Source organism: Lethenteron reissneri, chromosome 54, assembly GCF_015708825.2.
Source record: "Lethenteron reissneri isolate LAM-NWPU_2019-01 chromosome 54, ASM1570882v1, whole genome shotgun sequence".
Taxonomy (NCBI): domain Eukaryota; kingdom Metazoa; phylum Chordata; class Hyperoartia; order Petromyzontiformes; family Petromyzontidae; genus Lethenteron; species Lethenteron reissneri.
Window position 1 is genome coordinate 552079 of NC_083832.1, and position 14679 is coordinate 566757.

Consider the following 14679-nt stretch of genomic DNA (forward strand, 5'->3'; position numbering starts at 1 on the left):
AGAAAACTCTGGTCTATCCTCCCGATATCCTCCGGCAGCAGCGGCAACTGGGGGGAAATGAGCGCAGCTGACTGGGCAAGGGGCACGGACACAGGTCGGGAGCGAGATTCAGCCCGAAACTCAGCCGAGGCAGACCGCGGAGGGAGGACCAGGATGGAGCCGCCAGCTGGGCATGATACAGAGGTTCACGTCAAAATCGGAAGAATGGCGTGTTTTCGTCCGCCGGTTCGAGATGGTCGCCCGGGCAATGAAGTGGACAGTGGAACAAGCCCTGACAATGCTGCCCACTGTGCTGGATGACCCCGCACTGGCAGTGTTCGACCGGATTTCGCCTGCAAAAAGAGGATCCCTGCAGGGCGTCTACAAGGAGATGGCGGAGGTGTTCGTCCGGGGCGCGCCAGAAGTTTAAAAACAGCCAGCGGGAAGCATCCGAATCGCTCCTGGTCTTCAGGATGGAATTATTGACGCTGGCAGAAGCTGCATTTCCGCGGCTCAACGAGATGGCCCTGGACTTGCTGGTGGCAGAGCGGCTCCTTGCAATGCCACAGACGGCGGGAGTGGTGGAGGAGGAAGCCCGCACCTCGCTATGGGTTGCACAATATCTCTGCGCTTACGAAGAGATGGCGGGACCCACGCAAAGTATGGCACACGTCGCATGGGATCGCGGTAACGTCGAGGGGTTGCCATGGCCTCCAACCAGACACGCGCCGCCGGCAGAGGAGGACGAGGGAGAGACGATGGCAGCCCTGCGGCAGTACCCGAGGATCCCGTGGGAAGCGGAGTGCCTACCCCGGCGCTGGGCACCTCGCGAAGCAGGAGAGCATCCTCGGGTCACCGAAGAAGTCATCTGCCATGGCTGCGGTCGTGAGGGACACATCGCCCACGGATGCCACAGCAGGATGAGTGCACCGGGGACGACCAGCCGGGATAGTCAGCCTCGGTCTGCGCCCATTCCGACTCAGGCGAGTGCTGACACCTTGGACACCTGGCCGAAACAATCCACCCCAGGTTCAGACCACCATGCATCTCATTCCTCGGGGGCGGCGGCTAGGGTGGCACATTAGGAATGGATCACTCTTTTAAGTATGTCATTGTGCAGCAAGGGAGTAAAGTGTGGTGCTGTGAAAGTCCTGATGTGCTGTGCAGTGCATCAATGCATGTGTGTACAGCAGCATGTGATGACTGAGTCGGGCCTGTAGGTGGCTGGCAGGGTTATTGAATGACCACGCGGATATACCAGTCACATGGTTAATGGCGGCTCGGGAGCAAGGCTGGCTGTAACACACGTGTTGTTGCATTTTACAGAGTGACGGTGCTGTTCATCCCAAGATTAATATTAACCACAATAAATAAATGTGCTTGCCCTCGATTTGGAGCACCTGCCCACGTCCTTCATTTCGAGTGTGCAACACTAGGATTCCCGCTTTCGCTCCGGGCCCGTGGCCGGACACGGTTAATAAGTGGCGTCGGTTGGCCAGAAGGGTGGTGGCTCAGTGGCAGGGATTAGGGTCCACGTGTTGGTTGACATGGGTGCGTCGGCCAGCACCTCTTTGACTTGTTACCAGAGTCACAGTGTCGTCTCGCGACCAGGTATATAGCCGCAAATGGGGGAAGTATGGGGATAATAGGCCAAGTGGTAGTGCAGGTCCGTATCGGAGAGCTGAAGGTACGTGCTCCGGTACTGGTCTCCAGTGTGCTCACGGTTCCCTGCTTGCTGGGTACGGACCTGTTGAGTCACATGCCCCTTCGCATTCTGACAGACGAAGGCTGTGTCGAAAGCCCGTCGCGGGGTCGCTTGTATTTCTTGCATCCAGACGGAGAACCAAAGCAACTTTCGCGAGCTCAGGCACTGGTCGGTACTACTGTCTCGATCCTGTTTGGTGCGCAGGCCTTGGTGCCGCTTCGATATCGCACCCTGCTCGTCACTTGCCAGTCGGATGCACTGCTTATTGTCTCCGCAGAACCGTCGGTGGTGGGTCGCCATTGCCTAGCAGCAGCTAACACGCTCGTGCACAGGAATCAGCCACTGCTCCTGCAGGTCCTTAACACGGCTGACACACCCATTACAGTTCAGGAAGGGACCTTGTTTGCAAATGTCAGTCCTATTCATGCGAACCCTGAGGCGCAGACTATCAACAATGTGCATTTGGACAGTCCATCAGTCGGCGCAGAGGATATGTCATGGATAGACGCGCTCCTGGAACAGAACACCGATCTGTCGGCAAGCGAATTGGGGGAGATCAGGACTTTGTTGCTTGACTTTTTATCCCTACGATGTTGGTCGCACGACGCTAATGGAGCACACCACATTGATACAGGCGATGCGACATCCATTCTGCAGAATACCTATAGGATGGATCCTAGCGAGAAGGAGCATGTGCAGCGGGCAGTGCAGGAGATGATGGAGTCTGATATCATATCACAATCTACGAGTCCATGGGGGGCGCAGGTTGTATTGGTTAAGAAATCGGATGGATCTTTGCGGTTTCCCGTAGACTTCAGGTGGCTGAACAAAGTTACCTTAGCGGACGCCTACCCACTCCCGCGCATAGATGAATCATTGGATGCACTCACAGGAGCTAAACTTTTCTCCACACTGGACCTTTTGGTGGGATTCTGGCAGCTACCACTAGATGACGAATCCAGACCGAAAACGGCTTTCAGAACACCTCAAGGTCTCTTTCATTTCAACTGTTGCCGATGGGTTTACAGACGGCTCCCGCCACTTTCCAGCGATTGATGGAGCTGGTACTTGCGGGATTGCAGTGGGAGTCTGGACGATGTAATCGTATTCACTCGCACATTCGAGGAGCACTTAACCCGGTTGCGACAGGTGTTTTCGAAAATTCGTGACGCGAAGCTCAAGTTAAAACCCTCCAAGTGCTATCTGGTTTGCTCCTCCGTAAAATATTTGGGTCATGTCGTTAATGCGTCGGAGGTAACGACAGATCCCCACAAAATGGCGTGTGTCCGTGATTAGCCAACACCCACGTCCGTGCCTGAAGTCCGCAGATTGGTGGGGTTTGTATCCGATTACCGCCGTTTTGCGAGAACTTTGCTACCATCGCTAAGCCCTTGCATGCGCTCACAGCGAAGGGACAGTTGTTTCGTTGGGGCCAGGCAGAGACCAACGCGTTCTTGACACTGCGCCAGCATTTGACAGAAGCGCCGCCCCTAGCATATCCCGATTTTTCAATTCCTTTCCTGCTGGATACAGATGCGAGCGACGTGGGCATCGGGGCCATTCTCTCCCAGATTCAGGAAGGTAGAGAGGTTGTCATTGCCTACGGAAGTTGTGTCTTGTCGCAGGCCGAGCAGCGGTATTGCATTACGTGGTCTGTGCTGCTTGCCGTCGTCCACTTTGTTCAGCTGCGACTTCATTGTTCGGACGGATCACGTGGCATTGCAGTACTCACCCTGCATTAACCAAGCGACCGGTCAGATGGCCCGATGGTTGGAGCGGCTGCAAGAGTACACATATCGAGTGGTGCATTGGAGAGGGATCAGGCTTACGAACGCCGATGCATTGTCCAGACTGGCAGCCCCCATTAAGTGCGCCTGCGGTGATGGATCCACGCACTGTAGACCGCCGGCCATGGCACAACCCTAGATCGTGGCACCGGTTTCTGCCGGGGACACGGACTGGGCGGGGCCGCCGGCTTTGGCATCGTGGTGCTAAGGCAGTGGGGTATCGGCGTGTGCTGACTGTGCGCGCAGAAAGCCCCCACCGGTTGTGCGCAGCGCTCCCCTGCAGTCCATTAAAGTTTTCCGGATAAATGAGCTCGTGGCCCTCGATATATTGGGCCCCTTCCCCGCCACTCCTCGAGGAAGTAGATACCTACTGGTGGGGATGGAGTACTTTACACGCTGGCCCTTTGCCTGCCCGTTGGCCGATCAGACTACAGCGTCCATAGTGGATGCCTTTGTAAATGGGTATGTCGCTGAGAAGGGGGCTCCTGAGCAGCTGCTCATGGACCAGGGCAGAAACTTTTCCTCCAAGCTTTTGCAGGAGGTGTGTGACATGCTGGGTGTCAAGAAGATACGGACATTCCCTTATGCCACTCACGAATGGACGGGATGGTAGAACGCTTTAACTGCACCATTTCGGGAATGCTGTGTCACTTGGTCAATGACCAGTAGACGGACTGGGATTTGTACATCCCTGGGGTTTTGACGGCCTATCGCTCAGTGCCGCATACATCAACGGGATACTCACGCTTTTTCTTGCTATATGAACGCGAGCTGAGCCCTCCGATTGAGGCACAGTTGCGCCCTGTTCTGTCGCGTTTGGTAGATTGGCCAGCTGCGTTCCGCCACTCGCTCAAGTAATTGCACGAGGCTCGCGAGGCGGCCTCGGCAGCATCCGCGTCTGCACAAGCTACGAACGAGCGCTTGCGGGCTAAGCCGCCGGTCTCGGATCCCTTTGCAGTGGGTGACCTGGCTTGACTGCACTGCCCACAGGTACCGTTATATACGTCAGCGAAACTGCACCGGCCCTGGAAGGGCCCGGTCACAGTGGTGCAAGTATTGCGACCTCAATGTGTTCGCATTCAGTTGGGAAAACGTAGGTAGTACGTTCACCCCTCGAGGCTAAAACGTTACGTCGCAGCCGAGCTGCCCCTACAAGAATCGTCACCTTCACCTCCTTCATCGTCAGCTTGGCCGGGTGGGAGGAGGTTGTCACATTCGCGGCCCGCTATGCATCCGAGTGAAAATGCAGCCACTGTCCATCCTGCAGGACTACAGGTGACCGGGACGCCAGCACCGGATCCATCAGCGTCCATGGCTGAAGTCGCAGCCGCAGCATCGGCCAATGACTTGGCCACAGGACGGGGACCCTTAACCCGCTCACGCTCAAGCCGCCTCGTCGCAGTTGTGGACACGGACATCCCGGCAACCCTGTTGTGTTCAGTCGAGGGATCGGATCGAGGGGGAAGTTTGCAAGAGGCAGCGCACTTGTTAACAAGATGGCGATGATGAAATGTGTCGGTGTAAATAACGTACTCGCTGTGTAGATGGTTGCACGTTGTGCTGCCTTGCCGGTAGCTGCGTCGGGATTTCTCGGCCCAGCTGGATTGGCATCTGCCTTGCCGGTGGCTGCATCGGGTTTTCCTGGCTCTGCTGGACTGGCATCTGCCTGCCTGGAGCCACGCTGCATCTGAATCGCACTGCTCCTGGAACAGGACGAGCGCAAGCGACGTCATTACCAGTGACGAGGTTAACAGTTGCTCAGTTGCGAGCCGAACCTAACACATAAAATAAGTCTGAAGTCTCAATAGATGTGTGGATGGCTCAATGCTGGAGCAAGCGGCTCTTAAAGTGAGAGGTTACGAGCTCAAATCACGGTTGAGTGTTGAATCAGCCCATCGTCCCTCCGGAATCAATGCTACAACGCGGTGGGCTCTCATGATATTGTTTTTTCCGAAACCAAGATGCTCTGCAAACCCTCTGGCTACCATCAAAGGTTTGTACACGAAGCCATTCAGATATACAAACACAGACATAATTTCAACCGTGATGATGGGTACAAACTTAGTAATCATTGGAAAGATGCTATTAACCATGTGTAGTAGAGTTACCCACTCGATGTTCACAAACTGGGAGAGCTAATCGTTGACAAGGTTTTCCCGCTCAAACTAACGGTCAGGGTCTCACAAGTTGTGAGAGCTGACCGTAAACAAGGTTTTCCCGCGCGACCTAATGGTCAGGGTCAGATAGGGTGAATTGGGATCTTAAAGCAGATTGGGAACGACCAATCACAGGGTTCCACAAGGTGGCCGGGGATTGGACAACCCGGCCACGAACAAGTATAAAGCCAGAGCGCTCAGAGCTCTCGGGGAGTTCGACTACACGAAGACCCAAGACGGCGGAAGAAGCCTAGGACCCTGGACCAAGCCCTCCAGCCCTTATAAGGGCTAGGGTTCAGAGTAACCTGTGGTCGGGGAGACATCTCCCTAGGTCCAGTCAGAGGACATTGAAAGAGCGGGATATTAAGTAGCCTGTAGGGTGCGGAGGCTTGTACGTTCTGAGTGTAACAGGTGAGGGGACAGTATACCCCTCAGTGCATAGGGACTGTGTTCATAAGACGAATAAAAGTGTGTGCTACAAAAGACGTTGAAGAGTCCGTCTGTACAACACTACACATGCAAAAAAGATTTAACTACACATTTTTGGACCATCTTATCTGACAGGCACTATTTTACTTTACCGAGTGTTAACATCCCCAGCGTTTAACAGTACTCTCCTTTTTCGTATTTGATTGTCAGCCAACACTGGTAAAAAACATGAGCATTTTCGTTCTCTTCTATCATGTGCACCAACAGGTGCTTGTGCAAAAAAAGGTCCACGTACACGTACTCCTCGTCCTCTCTTTTAGCCCCCCACCCCTTCCAATACGTAATCATGTGCATCAACAGGGGCTTGCGCACAAACACGTCCACGTCGACGTCTACGCACACTTCCTTTAGACCCCCCCCTCCCAATACGTTCAATTCATTGGCTATCACATTCTGATAAGCTCCCCCCCCCCCTCCCCCTTAACTTGTATTTAAGAACTTGCATCTTGGAATCCCTGTCTCACTTGATACAGCAAATCTGGCTGTGATGGTCCCACCTGATGACGGAGACTTGTGTTGCCTCCGAAACGTCGTGATTTATTATTACTTTATTTTTATTAAATTTAATTTCAATTTTTTACTCACGTGACTTTACCGAAAAAACTAAAAGTATAAAACCATTTTGCAGGGAAGTCAACAGTGGTTGTGCTCACCCACTCATTTACCCACCCACCCACTCGCTCATCCGCCTACCTGCTCGCTCACCAGCCCACCCGCTCACTCACCAGCCCACCCGCTCGCTCACCAGCCCACCCGCCAGGGTTGCGATTTCCGCATGGAAAATGCGGAAGGAGGGTTCAAATTTTCCCGCATTTTTGCTAAAGTCAACCGCAAACGGTGGAAAGACTACTCCTATGACCGCGCGCTTTTAACAACACGTTAATGCGTTCTATTGGAAAGGATACATCATGTACATGTGCTCGTAATCACGGCTCCGCTTTTGAATAAAGTATGTGGTTCTTGTGCGGAAATGCGGAAATCATATATTCATTCCAATCAGTAACTCAAAGCCCTACGTGATGCTGGGCCTTGCATGTATCCTTTCCAATAGAACGCATTACCGTGTTGTTAAAAGCGCGCGGTCATAGGAGTAGTCTTTCCACCGTTTGCGGTTGACTTTAGCAAAAATGCGGGAAAATTTGAACCCTCCTTCCGCATTTTCCATGCGGAAATCGCAACCCTGCCACCCGCTCGCTCACCTGCCCACCCGCCCACTCACTCATCCGCTCGCTCACCCACCCGTTCCGTGGATTGGCTCACCTGCGCCATAGGAATGTGGAATTAGATTTGTGATGAGGAGATAAGCGCATTTGGCTGAGGGTGCGATTGCTGAGACAGAAATGGTCTCCACGAGTCCGGCGATCAAGGGGAAGACCAGACGATGACATGTCTACTGAGCGGCAGCTGCGTTGTCTGGCGGGAGGGTAAAACTATTAAACTAAACAATTTTATTTTATTTTACCACAGATGACCAGACCACAAATGATAGCTCAACGAAGTGGCTTATCATCATGTGGAAATGTATAGCAGCCAAATGTGGAGGGAAAAACCGGAGAACCCGGAGAAAAATCCATGTGACCCATGGGGAAAGAGATACATAAAGTTCATATATACAGCAGGCGTCAGGGTCGGTGTCGAACCCACGACCTCTTCCATACCAGGCGAGGTAATTAACATCTCGCCACCGCGTGTGCCTCCCTATCTTCACACACAACGCACGGCTCACAACCGTGGACCTCTATGCGCTGTCTGTGAAACGCACATAGTGCTCTATGATCATTATTATTACACAACCATGACACGTGTGTATCCATTAAGACCTCTTTCAGTCTCAGGACTCTTTTTCATCAGGATCCTGCCCATTGAAAAATACCTCCTATATACCAGGCGAGGTAGTTAACATCTCGCCATGGAAGTAGGAAGCATTGGCGAGGTGCGGTTGGCATCATCAGCTTTGCGCCACGATGGCACCCTTGATGTATGTGCACGCTTGGCCACAGCACTGCACACGAGAGCCGTCCCTGGGCGGGTCGTTGTGGGGGTGCACGTTGCCTGCGATCGCCGAGCGGTGGGGCTGTCGGGACGGAGAGCTTCGCTTGCCGGTCCTCCCACAGCTGGGTAGGCAGCTGGTCAGTGGCGTACGATGGTGGGAAGGGCGGCTCGCGAGAACGGTGCTGGAGGGCGGAGCGAAAGGCGTTCAACTCCGGCAAAGACGATGGGAAGAGCTGGGGGGACACGATAGTAAAAGTAAAAAAGGCAGAAGTCCTTTCTTTAGGCTGATGAGACGATCGGAGAGAGCCTTTTAAGGTCTGCATCACACACCCTTACCACAAAAAGCTACCTTTTATTCCCCTAACAAGGCTATATATGTGTTAGCCCTACATTACTTACTGGAGCTTTTGCCAGTGCAGCTCCACTCCAAGACGATGGAAAGCATTGGCCTCTGAAAATAAGACAATTATAATCTTTAGCACTATGTAAATCTGCCCCTTATAACTCACCTCTTGAAAATGGCCTTTCCCCCCATAGTTTTGGTCGTTTACCGCTGGCTCTGTCTTATTTCCCTGCTTTCTATACACGGTGGCGCATTGGGATCCTGGGATGAAATGCGCCTTAGAAATGTATATTATTATTACTAACACTGACGCTGATGCACCGTCCCGACGCTGATGCACCGACGCTCACTTTAGACAGTGGATGGAGGCGAAATGCCAGGCTACGCTCAGATACCAATTGACCATGGTGCGCACGGCAAGGAAATGAACCAAGGTCACTAAGATCACGGCAAAGCGGCGCATGCCGGTTGAACATATAAGCGTGCACCCATGAACACAGTGTTAAAGCGTGCTGAAAGTGACATCGGGAGAGAGGAAACCGTGGATTGGAGGATGCGCGTTCGTAAGATCCTTCAAACTATCATGAAAAGCGGGGCTTGGGTAGAACATGTCACGGCTTGCTGGGGACACAGTGGCTGAGGGGCAAGAGTGGCGATGGAACGGCAGCCAAGGGGGAGATGGTGCTGGTGACAGGTGCGTGATGAGTGGTGCGTGATGAGTGCTGCATGTGTAAGCGACGCGTCTGCACGTGGCTACAACTGTGTGATGAGTTCTGCGTGCATGTGTGTCTGCGTGTATGTGTCCATGCCCAGCCACCACATGCCTAAACAGCTTTTGTTCGGCCGGATCGAGGGGGCTAAACGGGCGTGGCATGGGCTAGAGAAGACATGGAGTGATTTGGTACCGGAGGACGTGGAGCTGAGTGGACTTGCCGATGACTGGTACCAGCGGTGTCAAGATCGGCCTCTGTGGAGGAGGCTTGTGAAGGACGCTACTGGGCAGTTGGAGGCAGTCGCCCTCCAACAACAACGGAGGGCGGAGGAGCGACGCTCACAACAATGAGCGGAGCGCCGGGTGGCTAAAGCACAACAAGTTGTCACAGTAGGGGGCACAGGTGTTGCATCAGCCAGGCATCTTAGTTAGTCGACCCGTGACACCTGGGTCTGCCCCGTGACCTCCTTCCAGCGGGCATTCGACACTTCATGTGGCCTTAAGGTGCACATAGCCTGGCACAAGCGTCGTGGTGACGTAACCGCCACTTAGTGGCGAATGGCAGTTGTTGTGGGTGTTGTGCGTGCTCTCACCAGTTTGAAGCGGCCCGAGTGTTTGCTCTCGCTGTGCGTGTCCACGAGGAAGCGGAGGTCGTCTCCCGTGAGGCATGCACTCTGCTCCACGTTGTAAGACTTGCTCTGCACCGTGGGGGTTCGTCATAGTGGCCAATAAAAACGAAACCAATGGACAGACGTTGGTAAGCTTGGCATCTGCTCTCGACAACATGGTGGGGAAATATCACCAACAAGTGAGATGTATTCACGACAGTAAGAGGATCAATGTCAAACAGCAGCGCATGCAAATTTATAATTAAAAATAATGTCAACTTGTAACAATGCAGAATATTCGCTCGTAGAGAGACCGACTTAGGGGCCAGAAGGTAGCCACGTGACGAGCTGGTGCCAACAATTGTCGAAGCTCTGCTTATTCAGAACCCGAGGGACTGAAGAGATCCTAGGGAAACACTCAATTCCGTTGAGTTGTTGCTGTTTTTTGCTTTGTGCACGCAGTGTCACAAATTATTCGTCGTATTCGCAGCCTCGTGACCCTGCTCTCCTGGATGCGTTATGAACCAAGTTTCACTGGGGGCATTTCGACTTTGCGATGACGACAATCTCCTTGCTATCGCCAAAGGACCCGTTTGCCGGATGTCGACCGGTCCAATTTTTTGTCAAGAGCACTGCATTCAGTGCCCCCCCCCCCTTCCCCCCAATCAAACATTGGGCAGTGATCAACGCGAGTGGCAGATTACGAACCAGTGGCGGAATTCCATACCCTCATGGAAAGCATCGTACTCTCTGCTGGATAACCACCACAAACAACCAACGAGGTTGCTACTCGTGCGATTGCTGCCCAAAGACAACGGGGCTGGATTGACTACCTCAATGAGATTGAGCCCACTACAGCTCTGCAGCATGGGTGGGGTGGGTGGGGTAGGGCTGAGGGTGGGGAGTATGGGACACACGAGCCTGTAGCCCAGTCGTTGTGAACGAAGCGAGGCAGCGCTGCCCGGTGACTCGACGAGACGGGTGGGCAAGGAAGGCGCCGGCACCTCTACCCGGCTTAGCCCGGGCGCAGCGATTCACTCGGGCGCTGGGAGGCGGCGGAAGTGAGCAGTCGTTTCACCTGAGGCTCGGCATCCACCCCGTGGCGCTCCAGGATATCGCGCACGTCTCCCGCCAAGGCCTTGCCGACACCAGTGGTGGCGGCGCACAGCAGCGAGGCAGAGTCCCGCAGGACAGCCTCATAGGCCGGGGCCTCCTGTGAGCGAGCGGCCCCATGCCCTGGTGCATCGTCCGGTCCTGGCGGGGAGGCGCTCGCAGTGCGTGGCCTCCGAGCTACGTGAAGGCTCGGGTGGCCGCTCACCTGCGAAACGCATGACGCGACGGACGCCAGCACGGATATCCAATATACAGAGGAGCAACGCTTGGGAGTGCGCCGGGAGACAGAGAGAGGGAGACCAGGATTAGAGAATGCGCGCAAGTTCTAGACGTAATTTGGCATTCGTGCGGCCTCGGAGAGAGCATGATGAAGATGGTAATAGCCTGAATGTTTTTTTGTGGACTTGTTGGGAAATGCACATACACACGTACACACATACACACGTATATCTGTTCATCAGACTGGGGCCTGTAATCAACTCAATTCATTGGGGGGGAGGGGGGGGTTGATTAGTCCATGGCATCTTAACACCAAGGCAGAATATCGCTACCCTAACCTGGGATTGGTTGGGATTTGCAAAAGTGGAGTTGCACTAAAGACTTTCTGCAGAATGGCTCTTGCAGAAACTTACAATTAAAAACTGATTCCACCTCATTATATAATTTGATCAGAAGCCCGGTCAGTGGTAACCAGGACGAGCAGGGAAGATGGTTAAGGGTTTCTAAGTATTTTGGAGTATAAACAACAGAGGCGGAGTGTCACCAGGTGGGACCGGGATACCACAGCAGCACTGCGCTTAGAAATGCCACAATCTCAAGGAAATGAACGCTGGTGACAAGGTGGCTGTGAGACAGGCAGGCGGGGACAATTGCCAAGAAACCACAGGCGTATAGCGAGCACGTTGTGCGATGCGGCAGTGTGCCCACGTGCCGAGTCATGGTCAAAATACCTGCAGGACAAGCGGGTGGAGTGAGGTGTCGAATGTGAGAATGAACTTCAGAAGCTGAAAACACGAGGCACACCTGCAGCGTACACGGGGTCAGATGCAAGGGCATACCTGAGAGCAATGTACATTGGACTGAATGATCACACACGTTTCCCTGAGACAAACACCCATCACCATTCGAGTCCTTCATCCGTTAGCAGCGGTGTGAGACAAAGTTGCTTGTAGAGCCATTAAAACACCTACATGGCCTTCCCAGAGCAATACGCATAGACAGGGACAAAACGAGTAAATTAACTGGCATTGGCCAAACATCCAAATTGCTAAAAATACTTACAAACTCGGCCTAAACCTATTAACATCGCTTCCTTATTCCCACAAAAAACTGGGCAGTATCCTCCTTAAAGTAGAGTCTTGAAACATATTCATAATAAAGGTTTTTTGGGTTAGATCACGTAAATATAAATGTGTAGTGAGTTCCAGGGAGACTGACGACGGAGTCGAGGCACACTCTTTTATTAAACTCAAGGACAGTTACAATACTTGAAGGAGTTACGGCCCCTTCACCCGTATTAGATGGGAAAACACTCCTAGCACTAATTCCCCTGTCCTGTTCCCAGTCCTCCTCTAATAGTGCTACGGGAGGCTGTCTGATCCGGCCCTGGTAAAGCACGGATCCCGGCACCCAGCTAAGCCGGCTTTGCTCTTACAAGAGCAGAGGTCCGGAAGCTCTTGGGGCCGTGCCGCTGGCTTGCCCAGCTCGGCCCTGACAAGGGCAGCGAGACAGGGGAGTCCCAGGGCCTAGTCTGCCGGTCTTCAGATTTCACTGGTAAGCTTCTTCTAAAACTGGCCCCGAGCTCTCTGGCTCCCCGCCTTTTATAAGGATCCCCTCCGAGGGGCGGGGTTATGGGGTATCACAGAGCCCCCATGGCCCCCCAGTGGTTAACGGATGCGGACGTGGGTGTAGACACCCGTGTGTGTGGGTGCAGACACCCTTGTGTTTTCCGTCCGCCTTTTCTCCCCGTAATAACCCCTACATCACCCCCCCCCCCCCCCCCCCTGTACAGCCCGCAGCCGTCCCGGCTGCAACAACCCCTCAAACACCAACAATAAAGACTTAACACAGTCAACATGCGTGTGCCCCGTAACAAAAACAATAACAAGAGTAACAACAACCGACGGCCCCCTATAAATACCCCCGCCCCAACATGCAACATATGTACAGAGTGTGGTTCCCCACTTCCACCCAACAAAAAAATAAAAAAAAAGGTGAGCGAGCCCTCCAGCAGCGGAACACGCGCGGAAAGCAACTCACAACAACCGGCACGTCTTGACGCGTGTCCGTGCAGTGGGCCCGTCACAAGGGCCCGACCCGGTAGGGCCACCGGCAGGTGTTGAAAATGCAGGTGCACGGCCCTCCGGCTTCTTGGACGAGCCAGCGCCGACCCCCTCGGGGGAGGCCGGCGGCCGAGAGGGCGTCAGTCCTTGGGCCCCTGAAGACGGAACAGTTAGCAGCGGATCAGAGGCTGGCGGCGACCCCGCCCTCCAGGAGTCAGTGGACCCCCCACATGTTCAGCCATAGTCATGAGAGGAAGCACGTGGCGCAAAGAACGGCTTCAACCGTGAAGAGTGTACGAACCACCGACGCTTCCCCCATTTAATGCGAACACATTGGGGCCGCATAACCTGCACAATTTCCACGGGGCCCCCTCCATGGTCGCAACAACTTAGACGAGGTAGCCAATGGCATCTGGGGGCAGTGTAGCCACGCTCTGTCGCCCGGGTGCCATTCGTGCGTGTGTGACCGGCGCGATCGCAACCTTTCATTCGCCTTCTGGCGAGAGTCAGAGTTTTGCATAGCCGCCTCCCATGCCTCAGCCAACCGGAGGATGTTAAATTTAACATGGTCTGCGAACTTGGACTTAGCGTGTGGTGTGGCAATTTTCAGCTGGGTCGCGACAGGCGGGTCAACTTCGCGGCCATACATTAAAAAAAATGGCGAGAATCCGGTCGCCGCGTGAGGAGCCATCCTGTAAGCTGCCAGAACTCCCGGGATCTGAAGGTCCCAATCGGTTTGGGACTCAGATACCTGGTGGGACAGCATGGACGTAAGAGTCCTATGCAGGCGTTCTACCATCCCATCCGTTTGTGGGTGGTAAGGGGAAGTACGAATTTTCTTCGTACCAAGAAGCTCACACACCTCGTGTAAAAGGGAACTAGTGAAATTCTTTCCCTAATCGGTCAACAACCATTCCGGAGCGCCCTTGTCGAGGACATAGCCCTGGACAAAAGCCTCCGCAATGGCTGCTGCCGACTGGTTGGCGAGGGGCCAAGCCATAGGCCATCGTGTGAAATATTCCACGCCAACCAGTAGGTACTTATTACCCCTAGGCGTGGAAGGAAACGGCCCCAAAATATCAAGAGCGACAAGCTCATTAACTCGGGTGACTGAAATAGAATGGAGCGGTGGCATGGCTCCCCTTGATGGCGGCTTACGTTGAGCACACTGGGTACAAGACTGTAACAGATCGTCCACATCCCTTGCCATGCCCGGCCAAAAGAAATTAAGCTGGAGCATGGCAAGGGTTTTGTGGGTGCCCAGGTGCAGGAGCCGCTCATGAGCAGCCCATACAGCCCTACCCCTCAACGTGGAAGGCACCACCAACCTGTGGCGGTGGATCGTTCCGTCCCAATGCATGAGGAGGCCCTGGCACAACCCCCATGAGTCAACGCCCGACGTCCGCTGACCGGATCCTTCCGCGCGACGCCGTAGCGCCAGGAGGGACATATCCTCCATTTGGAGGCACCCCCACTCCGCACCTGACAAGCCCAGTAGGGAATCCTTCCCTCC

At 54.0% G+C, this 14679-nt stretch overlaps 1 protein-coding gene across 6 annotated transcripts in view; it reads right to left on the reverse strand.

Annotated features, from left to right (window-relative positions):
- CPED1 (cadherin like and PC-esterase domain containing 1) overlaps window positions 1–14679 on the reverse strand; it is a 66213-nt gene that overhangs the window by 18816 nt on the left and 32718 nt on the right. For all 6 annotated transcript variants that reach the window (XM_061573946.1, XM_061573945.1, XM_061573947.1 and 3 more), the window contains 5 exons: window positions 11835–11907; window positions 10850–11089; window positions 9757–9861; window positions 8169–8341; window positions 5005–5174 (listed from right to left, as the gene is read on the reverse strand). In XM_061573946.1, the coding sequence (XP_061429930.1) occupies window positions 5005–5174; window positions 8169–8341; window positions 9757–9861; window positions 10850–11089; window positions 11835–11907 (761 nt within the window). The remainder of the gene's footprint in view (window positions 1–5004; window positions 5175–8168; window positions 8342–9756; window positions 9862–10849; window positions 11090–11834; window positions 11908–14679) is intronic.